The sequence below is a fragment of the Anser anser genome (genome assembly GCF_964211835.1).
Source record: "Anser anser genome assembly, chromosome: 4".
NCBI classification, from domain to species: Eukaryota; Metazoa; Chordata; class Aves; order Anseriformes; family Anatidae; genus Anser; species Anser anser.
The window spans coordinates 17,749,761-17,763,360 of NC_139724.1; the positions used below are offsets into that span (position 1 = coordinate 17,749,761).

Here is a 13,600-nt window from a genome sequence, read left to right on the forward strand (position 1 = left end):
CAAAATGAAACCAAAGGTAACCCATTATATTAAAGAAAATAAATCTGCTTTCAATTATCTGAAACAGGCCACTGAATTTTATTTGGTCACTCCTGAAACAAGCTTTAACTTTGGACAACAATGTATCTGTAAGAATGTCATTCGGTCTTGACTTCAAGTGATTGAGAATATCTAGAGAAGCTTTTCCAACAGCTCAGTGCTAATATTGTTGACATCTTGCACCGCGTGTTCAATGTGAATGAATTTAACTTCAGTTTCTATTGCTGATTCCTGTTACAGCTTTTTCACATTGAAGATGTCTTTTCTCTACATATATACCTGTTGACTGTAATCACGTTATGCTATATACATCTCTTGAATTAGTTTGAACTTCCTTAATCTTTACAGTAGCATAACTTAGAGCTCACATTATTCTTGTGAATAATTACCCTTTACACATCATTCTGGTTTTAACTTCATTTCATGAAGTGCAGGTACTATATGATCCAACTTTGGTCTTTCTAGTTTCTAGAAAACATTAATACTGTCCTAATTCAATTTTATATCCCTTCACTTATGCATGGAAGAATTGTGCTAGAGAACTACAATATAACAATGACAGGTTATGTTAAATGAGTTTCTAACATAACCCCTAGGTCACAGGTAATTGCCATTTTTCCGTCCTTTAACTGTTCCCTAAATTTTTTGTTTTTATGTTTTGGCCTTCATTTATTGTCATTGCAACTGTGTAACCTAAGTTAATAAACTAATGCAAATGATATGTTTTTAAAATGCAGAGTGAGGCTTCAGAACAACAAGGATTTCCTCCCACGTTGTGATGCTGATTCTATTAATAGCAGCAGCTCGCAAAACTAAAAGCCCATTAAATACCACATCTGTCAGACTTTGCTTAAGCATGTAAGCCGTTGAAGTCTGGTTTGGCAATTGTCTTACTGAAACAGAACCAGGTACTGGGTCACAACACTGTGCTTCAGATCATAGCTAAATCACATATTTGCCATGTGTGTTTATAATAAGCTGTTTTGAGATGGATGGCTTACAATTTTCTACATGAGGTCAGAGAATACATTAAAGCTGTACTGGGGAAAGAATAAGGTGACAGACATCTAACTGCAAGAGGTGATGCATGACTAGCAACAGTGGTTCTTGAAGCTCTCAATACGCACAGCTTATTCAGGCATGTTAGCTGTCATGTTAGGGAAGACAGCATGGATAATGAAGTCTTACGAAGTTCACAAGATGCAGGTTGGCAGTTCTTACAGGTGCTATCATTTTTATTCTGTAAGATATCCTCCCAACCCATATGAGGGAAACAGAAGGATGTAGTGAAAAATTGTCCATCAGTCACATGTTTTTACAGTCCTTCAGAGGAAGCAAAGTGAAGGGAGATTCTCACTGTCCACAAGGCTTTTCGTTCTGTATTCTTTCTCTTCCCTCTAGTGTGGCTGTATAGGCAAGCCTTAAAACACATGTAAATGAAATCTTAAAAAAAAATCTAAATGTAAGGGAGAAGACTGCTTTGTGATGACTTGAAAAATTTGTTCAGTGGAGAAAATATATATATATTTTATTTTATTTTTATTTTATTATTTTTTATTTTTTTGAATGATGAAAATGAAGTGCCACTAGGGGACATTCATAGCCTGTAAACTGAGATGCCATCCCAACAGCATCATCTGATAGTCTTCTGGTTTGGGGAACCTCACCTGAAGACTAAGGCCTGTCTCAAGTAGAATAGTTTTTTTAAGAAACACGTATCAGTAAAAACTTCTCCCAAAATCAAACTTCTCCCAAATCAAATACAAAGCAGGAGACATACCACGAGTTTGAAATACATGATATTTCAGGAAAATTAATATTAAAAGTAATAATGGTTAGAAGCCTACAAAAGTCAGTGTCATTTTCTATCCATGGGAATTTGGAATTCCTTTCTTTAAGGAATAATTATCAATAGGGATGAAAAAAAAATCATTAAGAAATAATATTGTACATTCATTATTATAGATCTTTGAAATGTTTCCATTACCTTTATTTAATATCAGATAATTAAAATTATCCTGATGTACTTGATGAATAATTTACAATTTATTTTGTTGCTTAATTTTTAAGATATTTAAGACAGTTAAACTTATACAATCCTTTTCCTCTGAAAATGTCACATGCAAAAAGCTTCTTCAATAGGTGTTTATTTTCTTTATGCCAGAAAGATGTACCTTACTGTAGGTAGCCATGTTTTGTTTTTGTCTTGCTAGAACCATTTGATTTTTCTAGATCCTAAGGGGAGTTATTGAAAGCTGTAAACTCAGGAACTGAGTTTAAAACCATAAACAGTATAGAGGATTTTCTTACAGGACAGAATCCGGCTTCCTCTTTGAAGAACATGGGAATGTTTTTTATTTGGTTGGTTTGGTTTTGGTTTTGTTTTCCTGGGATTTTAGAGAGGTTCATACCCATCAATGCTCTATCCATCTCTCACAAGGTAGGGCCCTTTGTCATATTTTCTTTCATTGCACACACTCTAGAAGAAAAAAACAGACTTTTATAACCATACCAAAAAGTCTGAAAGTGATGCGTACTGAAAAAGGGCAATTAAAATTTCATGTGCTATCAACATTCACCTCAGAGCATGCTTAGGTGAATGCATGTAAGAACACTCATGAATTCTCTCCTTAAGTTATTATTTGCAAGTGTGTTGTGGTTTAACCCGGCTGGCAGCTAAACACCACACAGCCGTTCGCTCACCCTCCCCCCTCCCTCTCTGGGATGGGGGAGAGAAACGGGAAAGTGAAGCCGGTGAGTTGAGATAAAGACAGTTTATTAAGACAGGAATATAATAATATAAGGAATATAAGGAATATAAGGAATATAATAATAACAATAATAATAATAATAGTGATAATGATAATAGTATTAACAATAATAATGTGTAAGAAAACAAGTGATGCACAATGCAATTGCTCACCACCCGCTGACCGATGCCCAGCCTATCCCCGAGCAGCCGGCCCCCCCACCCCGGCCAGCCACCCCTATATATTGTTTAGCATGACGTCAGATGGTATGGAATACCCCTTTGGCCAGTTTGGGTCAGCTGTCCTGGGTCTGTCCCCTCCCAGCTCCTGCTGCACCCCCAGCCTGCTCGCTGGCAGGACAGAGCGAGAAGCCGAAAAGTCCTTGGCCTGGTGTAAACACTGCTCTGCAACAATTAAAACATCAGCATGTTATCAGCGCTCTTCTCATCCTAATCCAAAACATAGCACCCTACCAGCTACTATGAGCTACTTAACTCTGTCCTAACTGGAACCAGGACAAAGTGAAATACTGATATTTCAGCTAATTAAATCTGTAATAGCTTATTTAAAGTAGCCACTTATTTTATTTTCATCTGATGTTCTTATCACCTTTAACAATGAAAAATCATTTTGAGTATCTACCATAAACTTGTACAATACTCAGTAGTACTTGATTTTTTTTTAATTAATTACAATATTTATTTTTCAACTAATCAAATGTTAATTTGTTGTTCCTTAAAAGCACACAATCTGAACTGGTGTTTAACATAAATATTTATTATTTTAAAGTAAAATGGTGTTTCAGTACTCTATTACAATTATTATTGGAACAGATTAAACCTTATGGTGTGCTATAAAAAGACTCATTATTGATGCGGAAATAATGTAAATTTGTCTTAACTCTCCAAGAGAAGAAATAACTAGCATTCTCAAAGGCATCAAAGGCAACCTTTCCACAGGGAGACACGTAAAAGAAATTACTTTTGAAAAAACCACCTGGGCTGCGTGACTTGGGATTTTTTTCAAGATCCTTTCTTTTGTTAATGAAATACTCATACCTAAGACTAGTAAGTATTTTACATGCCCTTAATTTTCATGACCCTCAAGATATTGTTAAAATAATTTGCATTTGATCTTGGTGTGCTGTGCTGCATCCCTAAATTGTCACCAACCACAACAGTTACGAAGACAATAATTGAAATTGGGACTATAATTTTTCAATACTATAAAATTTTAGTAGCTTTTGGATGATATTTCTTGTACTTTGTCCCTCACAATATTCCTGTCTTCCTCATAGGTCCTATAGTAATTATATATTTACCCCTGTACTTCCAGAAATCAAAGCCAGGCTTTGTGTGGCAAGAGGAAGCTCCTATTTTAGGCACCCATTAGGAAATGTAAAATTCAGGGTTCTCAGGAGAGTGATTGTTATGTCTGTACTTCAAAATGCAGATCACTTTCCATTTATTCACCCAAAGTATTAAATTTGTGTATTATATTTCCACAGATGGTCTTAATTTGCCCCAAGTTCTACCAACCAACATTTTGATGCTTAGTCTGAAGAAGTATCTGCACAGACAATGAAAACTGAAATTAAAATTGTTCTTAGAGAGTAATTCAACTGATCCCTAAAACTAGCATCTAAAATACTTGCTATCTTTGATTAGTTCAGAAAAAATTTACTAAAATATAACTAGGTGACACAAATCCAACTTATACCCCCAGTAAGAATCACTGTGACATTCGCATCAAACATTTACTTTGGTCTGGATTGTGGAGTGAGATATTAAAATGCATAAGCAACTTCATACCCATAAGATACCTTTCTTTTTTATATTCACATTTCAAACTTTGAGTTTTCATTCAAAATAGCATAGCTATTGGGAGAGGAATGAGTTATAGTGATGCTCCTTAAGAATTAAAGGTGCCCATTGGCATAATTTTCAAGATTTATTATGCAACTATTTGCCAACAATGGAAAATTTCAACAAGCTTTTTAGTCCAGATGTTCATGAGCAAAAACTGGACAGCTGATACACAAATCAAGTCTTCACCATCATTTTTTTAAATCTTATTTAAGCCATTAAATATGCACACTTTTTGAAAACAAAATAAAATGTAAATTTTAAATTAATTGGGAATTTGCACTTACTATAGAACAGTTAAAACTGTATTAATGAGTTGCAAATGATTTTGCCGTTCATTGGGGAACTGAAATATATTTTTCTGAATGTTTTGGCTTTCATTTTCCTAGCTCTGTTTTTTACTACCTGATGTTAATGGATGTCTGTAACTTTCCTTTAAGGCTAAAAATATGTCTGTGATATGATAGATGATATATTAGTGCTTACAGATAAAGGAACTTTGTAGAATAAGATCAGCCAAAACCATACTAAACAAACAAAACATGGCATCAGGGCTAAATAAGCATAAGGCTAAAAACAGTCTGAGAATTGTTTAACAAGGGTCAGGACTCTTAACCACACTTTCTTACGTTTTATCAATGTGGTGCAAAATTAGACAAATCAGCAGCACAATCTGATCTTAGGTATTCCTTTCAAGTACTAGGAACTCCGTTGCTGATATACACTTATATATCTATGTATTTTTATATCTTTAAATATAGTGTTATACGGAAAATTCTTGGTTATGCTTAGATTGCTGTCCAAATTTTCCAGAATACATGGATTATTCTATTCCATGACTTTCTTTATCCAAGACAAAATGTAATGCATTCATAATAATATGAAAAGATTTGAATATGAAACATTAATTTATTAACAAAGAAAAATCTGAAAGTTTTCAAAACAAAATAAATTGATATGTATGGCATGTTGGTGCAGATGTAAAGTGATTTTTTTTTGTCCAATTCCATCCAGCAATTATTTTTTTTTGCATAATACTCTATGGAATCCTAGTTTAAGTTAATGAAACAGGGGAATGATAGAAAAAATATATCACTTGGATTTGTATACATAAATAAGAGATTTACTAAAATTAAATGTAATAAAAAATACTAAAGTTAAAAAGGTACAAAGTTCTGTAGTCAGTCTTTTCATAGCACTTGTCTATTCTATTGCAAAAGGGGTATAAAGCATGCTGATAGAATTGATGTTCAACAGTGAACTCAGTACGCTTTGTTGCAAGTACTAGGCTGTACTCTTGAGGAATGAATCAAAGTCTTGCTCAGGAAGAAATGATTCTGGAAAAAAATTTTATGGTTTCAGTTCAAGAAGGCATTCTCAGTATTATCCGCCTGACCAACTGTTGCCTGAAGTCCAGAGAGAGAAAAATGTAATAGTTCACTTAGTAAACTGGCGAGCTTGGATGGCTGGCAGGTAGCTAGGTGGTTTTATCTTTTTTACGAAGACTAAACAAAGTCCAGAAAAGGAATCAGCAACTGCTGTACTACTGCTCATGAGCAGATTTTTTTTTCTGATGGTATGCATTAGGACCTGTGCAATGCAAAAACCCAAGAGCCTCGATGTCTTGAAAAGTACATCTGTGACAGATAAAACTCCTATTGATTTCCAAATATTGCAATAGTTTTCTGCCTCAAATTGCTACTTACTGACAGCAATTGATTAATGGCAGCTTGCCACTGTGGGAGGCTGTATCTCCCAGCTACTCCAAGTTTTGTTCTGCATGGTTCATCTTTAACATGAGAAAGAAAAAAATATAACTCAGTAAACCACTCTTCAGACCTGACTTGGATGTGATGTGGCTCATTGGTTAAAGAGATATCAATGGGGCGTGAATGAAAAAAAGCTCTCTGAAGGCTGGCAGCTGAAAGCCAGAAGAGAAGGTATCATTCCATTTGATTGTAGGAGTAAATCCATCTTTCAACTTAAAAGTTTGCATCTTTTGACCTGTGACTGTTAAATGACTATATAAAAGTAATAAAATGGTCCTTAAGAATCTGTGTTTGGTCAGAAGTTTGCAATCTTTTCTCTCAGAAGTAGCCTTTGACACTGTCCGTTAACATCCATCTCTTAAGGAACAGGATTGCATTAATGTAAATTTATTGCAGAAAGTTCTGACACATTTATTTTGATCCCAAATCACAACAAAGTTTTTTTTTTTTCTTCAGAACTTTTTTTTTTGAAGTTTTAATTAAGAAATGTCCAAGAATTTTAGTTTCAAGGTTATCATTGGTTTTAAAGACGCATATAAGCTTTCCCATGACTAAGATGTTTCATGATAGCTTAATAAACTGACCAAACTACTTTGTTTTGGGTGAGGCCAATATTAAATTGTACTTCATAAATGCAATTCCTTTTTTCCATGAAGTTGTAGCACAGAAGCCTCATATGACATTTCTCTCATTAAGCTAAGCAGCTGCTATCATAACTAAATGTTCCAGTGATGGGCTTAAATCAAAACTAAAGCCACACTGCTGAATGGGTACATAGTTTAAGAGGATGTAATGCTGCACTCCCCCCACTTTTTTTTTTTTTTTTAATGTTTCTGGATTGCAAGGTTTGATCTGAATTAATCTGATCTGTTGGTTTGTCACGTTCATATCAGCTGTTCCTCATACCACTCTCCCTAGCCAAATTTCGCTCTACTACTTGTCTCCAGTGAAATCAGTGAAATCTTTCCATTAATCCTTCTCCAGCACTGCACTTCTTTTCCAGGCTTTACTCTTACCTCTCTAATTTTTTGAGGAAAGAGATTTTTTTTTTAATTTTGTTAATGAAACACGTTTGAAATTCATACATGTAATTGTACAGCAGCTATGTTCATGTAAAATATCTGTGAGGCTAGTTCCATCACCATAGACTCCAGTTAGCTTTGGAGTGCAAAGAAACACAGGTCACCAATGAGCAAATAAAAACCAGTCAGGAATATGAAAGTTCTGATTGTCATCGAAATCTGTTAGAAAGCTGAGTGAAAAAGAAGCAAAGCTGTCCATGCTGTCATTTTGTGCTAATGTAGCCTCAGAGATTAAAGGCAGCATAAAGAATTCCAGAACCCAAATAGAGGTCATATTGGAGAAGATGGGCCTACATGCTCCGGAAGACATGGAACTTCCAAAACCCTGGAACACATTGGGAAAAACTAATGCTTCTCACTTCTGATCTTCTTACTTTCAACTTGCTCAAACATACAAACCTCTTCCTGTGTCCTGTCTTTCCTTCCTTCAATTTCCTGTTTTCATTCTTTCTTTTGAACTCATTCCTTCTTCATTTGCAAACATTCTATCTTGATCTTACTTTTTATATTTACTCGACAGAGCAAAGTCTGGGTAATTGAGAAAAAAGTCAGCATCTGGATATCACCTTTTTTAGTAATTATGGCGCCCCTGGTATCTGAATTCAAAGTTTATGATCAAGGGCTTTTGGGCCAGCCTTCCTATGTAACATGGATAAAATGGTCTGAACCTTCTTGAACTTAAGACACTGGGATCAATCTTAAGTGTCTGGTAGATTATCTGAATATGATCTGTAATTCCTACGGATATGAGTAACTCCTCAAAGGCACATGGCAAATATAACCGAAAGGAACACAACAGCCTATTCAATGTTTTAAACACATAGTGCTAAGATGTCTGCAGTATCACTGAACTAGCATCTGATATTATCATTAAAATACCATCTAAAAATTCTGTGCTCAAAATAAACAGATACTTTTGAATACTCTCTCAGTGTCTCATCTTTCTATTTTCAGATGGTGTTTTGATTATAAAATTCATAATATTTTTGAGTGACATTACAAAATCTCTGAAGAAATTGATAGTTTTGTCTGTGGAGTCTGTAGCACAGATGTGTATAAATAACTTATGTAGCATAAGGTGAGGACTTGGAGTCTGAGAAAAAATAAGTAGATGCATATTAATTTAACATTACCTAGCTTATGCATTGCAGTATGTATTTCCATGGAAAAAAAAAAATGCAGTTGATGATTTGAATATTGTACCATGCACAAGAATATCAAATTAAAGCTGCATGGTTAATGCTCTGGGAATTATATTCAAATTAACGGTATTAGTGTATTACATGAATATTATTTTCTGCAAAGACAACTTTTAGTGTGAATAGTGAAATTTGAAAAGTGTATGCATACAAACATATGGAAAATAAGGGTCTTCAGTTTTCCTTTTTTATACATGGTCTTGATTAATGAAGCAGTGGTTCTGGCAGCTGCTGTGGTGGCTGGCTGCTAGAGGGATGGGGAATTTTGGCCAGTAGGTAAAGCAGCTCCCCCTGCTCCAGGTGGGCAGAAATACCCATCGGGGGGGGCCACCACCACGTCTGGCGCCACTCTGTTTCTAGGGCCTTGGTACAAAGTATCTGATGGAGACATTCATAGAATCATAGAAACACAAGGTTGGAAAGGACCTACGAGATCATCTAGTCCAACCATCCTCCTATCACCAGTACTACCCACTAAGCTACTAAATCATATCTCGTAGCACCTTGTCCAAGCGCTTCTTGAACACCGCAAGGGACGGTGACTCCACCACCTCCCTGACCAATCTGTTGTCTGACCACTCTGAGAGAAAAAGATTTTCCTGATGTCTAATCTAAATTTCCCCAGGCGCAACTTGTGGCCATTTCCTCAAGTCCTATCATTAGTTATCTGAGAGAAGAGGCTGACCCCCTTCTCACCACAACCTTCCTTCAGGAAGTTGTAGAGTGCAATGAGGCCTCTCCTGAGCCTCCTCTTTTCCAGACCAAACAATCCCAGCTTCCTCAGGCGCTCTTCATAAGGCTTGTGCTCCAGAGCCCTCACCAGATTTGTAGCCCTTCTCTGGACACGCTCCAGGGCCTTGATGTCCTTCTTGTACTGAGGGGCCAAAACCAAACACAGTACTCAAAGTGCAGGCTCAACAGAGCTGAGTACAGGGGAACGATCACCTCCCTGCACCTGATGGCTACACATTTCTAATACAGGCCAGTATGCCATTGGCCTTCATGGCCACCTGGGCACACAGCTGGCTCATGTTCAGCTGAGCATCGATCAACACTCCCAGGTCCCTTTCCTCTTCACAGTCTTCTAGCCACTCTGCCCCAAGCCTGTAGTGCTGCATGGGGTTATTGTGGCCAAAGTGCAGGACCTTGTTGAATGTCATCCCATTCGCCTCAGCCCAGCCAGGGCACATGAAACCCCCACCACACACCCGCACGTAGGGCGCACCGCCCAACACCAGTGCCCACCACCTCCGCCAAAATGGCGCCGGTGAGCTCCCTCCAGCACGCGGCGCTGCGAGCGGGACTAGAACTACATCTCCCAGGAGCCGCCGCGCCCCGAGGGCGATGCGATTGGCCGGGGCCGGAGCCCAATCAGCGGCGGGGAGGTGGGCAGCGGTGCCGCAGGTGCTCTGCCCGACGGAGGCCAGCGGCCGGCGGGAAGATGGCGCCGGGCGCCCGGCCGTGGCGGCGGCTATCGGTGCTGGTGCCGCACCCGCCGGCCGGGAGCCGCCTCCTCTTGCTGCTGCTCTTCCTCCTCCTCCTCTGCGGCCAGCTCGGGGGAGGACAGAAAAAGAAGGAGGTAGAAACGTTCGCTTCTTTCGCCCTCCCCCTGCGTCCTCCTCCTTGCCCCGACGGCTCCGCTCCTTCCCCGGCCCCGAGGGGAGGGTGCCTGCGGGGTGGGGGGCGCCGGGCAGCCCCGGGCCGTGCCCCGGCGGAGCGGCTGCTGCGGCCCCTGCCCGGCCCTGTGGCCTCCCACCTGTGGGCCGGGCCCCGTGGGGCCCCCACCCGCAGCGTGGCGGGGGGAGCTGAGCCCTGGCGAGCGAGCAGCAGGAGGGAATTAAGGAAAAATTAAAGAGAAGTTATAGAGAAATTAAAGGTGCCGGCTCGGACGCAGAGGGTCCTGGCGGGTGTGTCCGTGTGCTGCTGCAGGTGCTCAGCCTGCTCGGGGCATCCTGGGGGTGAGGGGAGCAGGAGGAAGGGGCAGCTCGCATTCGGTTTCAGTAGGAGTCCTTCAGCAGTAGGGAAACGTGCAAAAAGTGGATTTTAACACATAGTGTTTATGTGTGCCTTATTCAGGTTTTGATGCTAGTGCAGGTTACTACACTTCATCCTGTCTTGCACTCAGTTTCAGGCCAGGTTTTTGCGTACCCATCACTAGGCCAGCCAGCAGAATCTCCTTACACTTTCTCTGTAACTTAAGGGTGAAAATAACCTTTTACTGACCAATGAATAACCACAGACTGCTACTGACTGCTACAAAACTGAGCTTTATAGTTTAATTAATTTATTTGCATCCCTTCTTTTCTGTTAGTGTTACCAGACTTGTACTTGGTGGTGGAAAAGGAGAGGGAAAGTTTTGCTAACAAATCATCTCCTTCAACTATATAATCCAGCAGAGAGAATGGTCAAAAATGTTGGTTTTGATGTTCTTTAACTATGTAGGTTATTAAGGTTTATTGGTCAAGGAAGTAAAAGCCCTAATGTAGTCTGTAAAATCCTGATTTAAGTTTCAAAGTAGTGGTCTGACTTTGTGGACTTACCAAGTTAAATAACAATCTCGGAAGTCGAGATAAATCATTTGGGTGTCAAGGTAGAAAATTAACACCTGAACTCTACATGTTCCCTTTTTTTTTGCTTGCTTTTTTTGTTTGTTTTGTTTTGGACAATTTTCTGCAACTGGAAAGAGTAGGCAGTCTTCTGCTATAATTAACTTATTTTTTCAAAAATTTTTTTTTTTCTTTTTAATAAAATGTGTTTGGTGTTTATCACTATTGATTCTCCCATGCTGTGATGTACTGGCTTTGCAACTTTTGTTGACACTTTCCCGTGGAGTGGCAGCTGTGCTACCAAGATAGCTGAAATAATTTTTATTTCTTTGTAAATGGAATCCTTTCCTGGCAATAAATAATGGCAAATTAAAATGGCCATCTACAAATGCTTTCTATAAAGTTTACCAGTTTTACTGAAGAGACAGTAGATAACAGGATTGTAACAGATACATTTTGCCTAGCTGTTTGGTGATGCTGTTCAAGGTGGTGTTTCTCATCTGAAAAGCTTCTTGCTTGATTTCTTTCTTCTTTAACCTATTTAATTGATGAACTAATGCTTAGCCTTCTGCATAGTTTTACCTCCTCTTTTTAGTCCTGTTTGATACTTCTGCTGGTATAGACAGAACACTTATTGGTGTTACGTAAACATACTGTATCTACAGCTACATCTTTAGAGAAACTACTGCAACATTGTAAGCACTTTCCTCACCCTAAATGCAAACTTAAAGCATAACACAGTGATTTTCAGGGTTTAATTAATTGCATAAATATTATGATTGTCTCTTTGTATGTTTCTGTATAGTATGTATATATGTTTCTGGCCAGCTAAAGCCAGGCTTCTTTTCTTGCCTTGTTACCTACATGTAGAAAACTGCCCAATATGTGGGGGAAAGGAGGAGGTATATCTGTATGAGAAATACAAAACTTGAACTTTCTCACAGTAAGCCGTTTGGAAATAATATGTACAAAATATTGTCAGGATAATCGTGTAAATCGGAAGAGCACAGAAACTTGTGGTATGGGAGGTTGGGGTTCCTGGTTTGCAACACTGTCTGGAAGCGTAGTTGCAAAAGGCAAAGGTGATGGAGGTTAAGTGAGTAAAATGAGCCTGTTTTTCCACACAAAGACTGACAAGATTGCTGTAGCTTTTGTAGAAGTTGGAAAAATAGTTGAACGTACAGTGAATTCTTGTGAAGTGAACCTTCAAGAGGGAAGTTAATGTAGTAGGGTTAAAATGCCTATCTTGGGAGATAAAAAGATGTCACATCTCAGATTCGTTTTTCTTCTTTGCTTTGTGTGTGCATTTCTTGGGGGTGATTGTATGGAAGGAGAGGTTAAGGACTAGAGAAAAGAAATGTCTTTCCCAATCAACTTTTTTGAAAACCTTGAGTGCTTGAAAAAGTACTTCAAAATGAAATACTTGAGAAGAACTCGAGGTGTTGATATTGGATCATAAGAAAGAAAGGAACCTTGGTGAAGGCAATGATTTTTATTATTATTTTTTCTTTTAAAGTGTCAGCTATGTAGAAAATTATGTATAAATCGTTGTCTGGATTGATTGTTTGAGCGTGTAAGATGGAAATAATGACTACAGAAAAAAAGAGGACTGAGTTAAGCTATTTAATATGTTTGAAGAAATTACTGCTAGCAAGGAAAGACAAATAGAGGAAACTAGAGAAAACTGGCATAACTTTGTGTCGCAGATTCATTGTATTGATTGGTAAATACTATGTTATATCTGTGTTTAGAGTGGAAAATACAAGGTCTTAAACTGCTGAAATACATTGTCCTGTGCAGCAAAATTCTGAATGATAATTACAGAAAGCTGCTGAGTTTCATCTTCAAAAAAAAAGAATGGTTTTGAATTAGTTCAGAATTAGTTCTGTGGTGTCATGGAAGTTGTAAAATAGCAGCATGAATCCATAAACCTATGAACAGTCTTTTTGCTTCTCTTCAATCCTGCTATTCGCTCTTCTGTATTGTGGACACCCAAGACAGCTTTTGCCACTGAAGAAATATGTAGAAACCATTTGACTCTTTTAACATGCCCAGAGATAAAATATTTTAACTTGGAACTTAGATGAAGACCAACATTGTATCTTTCTCACCAGTCTCACACCTAAAAGCAGTCTTTATAAATTTAACTAGCTCTACAATTTTAATTCTGGTGCTGAGCAGTACCTTTAAGTAAAGCGAAGCAAAAAAAAAATAAATATGTTTCTGATTGTGGAAATAGCAGCGACTGAAGAAGTGATTTTTCTTTTGGCAACTGTATTTGTAACTTGAGAAAATAACTGTTTTCACAGTATCTGAAGTAATATAATTGTATTTTAATATAAGCATTTTT

The 13,600-nt window shown here is 38.1% G+C and overlaps 1 protein-coding gene across 4 annotated transcripts in view; it reads left to right on the forward strand.

Moving 5' to 3' along the window:
- Positions 1-10,046: 10,046 nt before the first annotated feature.
- TUSC3 (tumor suppressor candidate 3) overlaps positions 10,047-13,600 on the forward strand; it is a 124,310-nt gene continuing 120,756 nt past the window's right edge. For all 4 annotated transcript variants that reach the window (XM_083834594.1, XM_083834596.1, XM_083834595.1 and 1 more), the window contains exon 1: positions 10,047-10,283. In XM_083834594.1, coding sequence (XP_083690720.1) covers positions 10,146-10,283 — 138 coding nt within the window. In that variant the 5' untranslated portion in view covers positions 10,047-10,145. The remainder of the gene's footprint in view (positions 10,284-13,600) is intronic.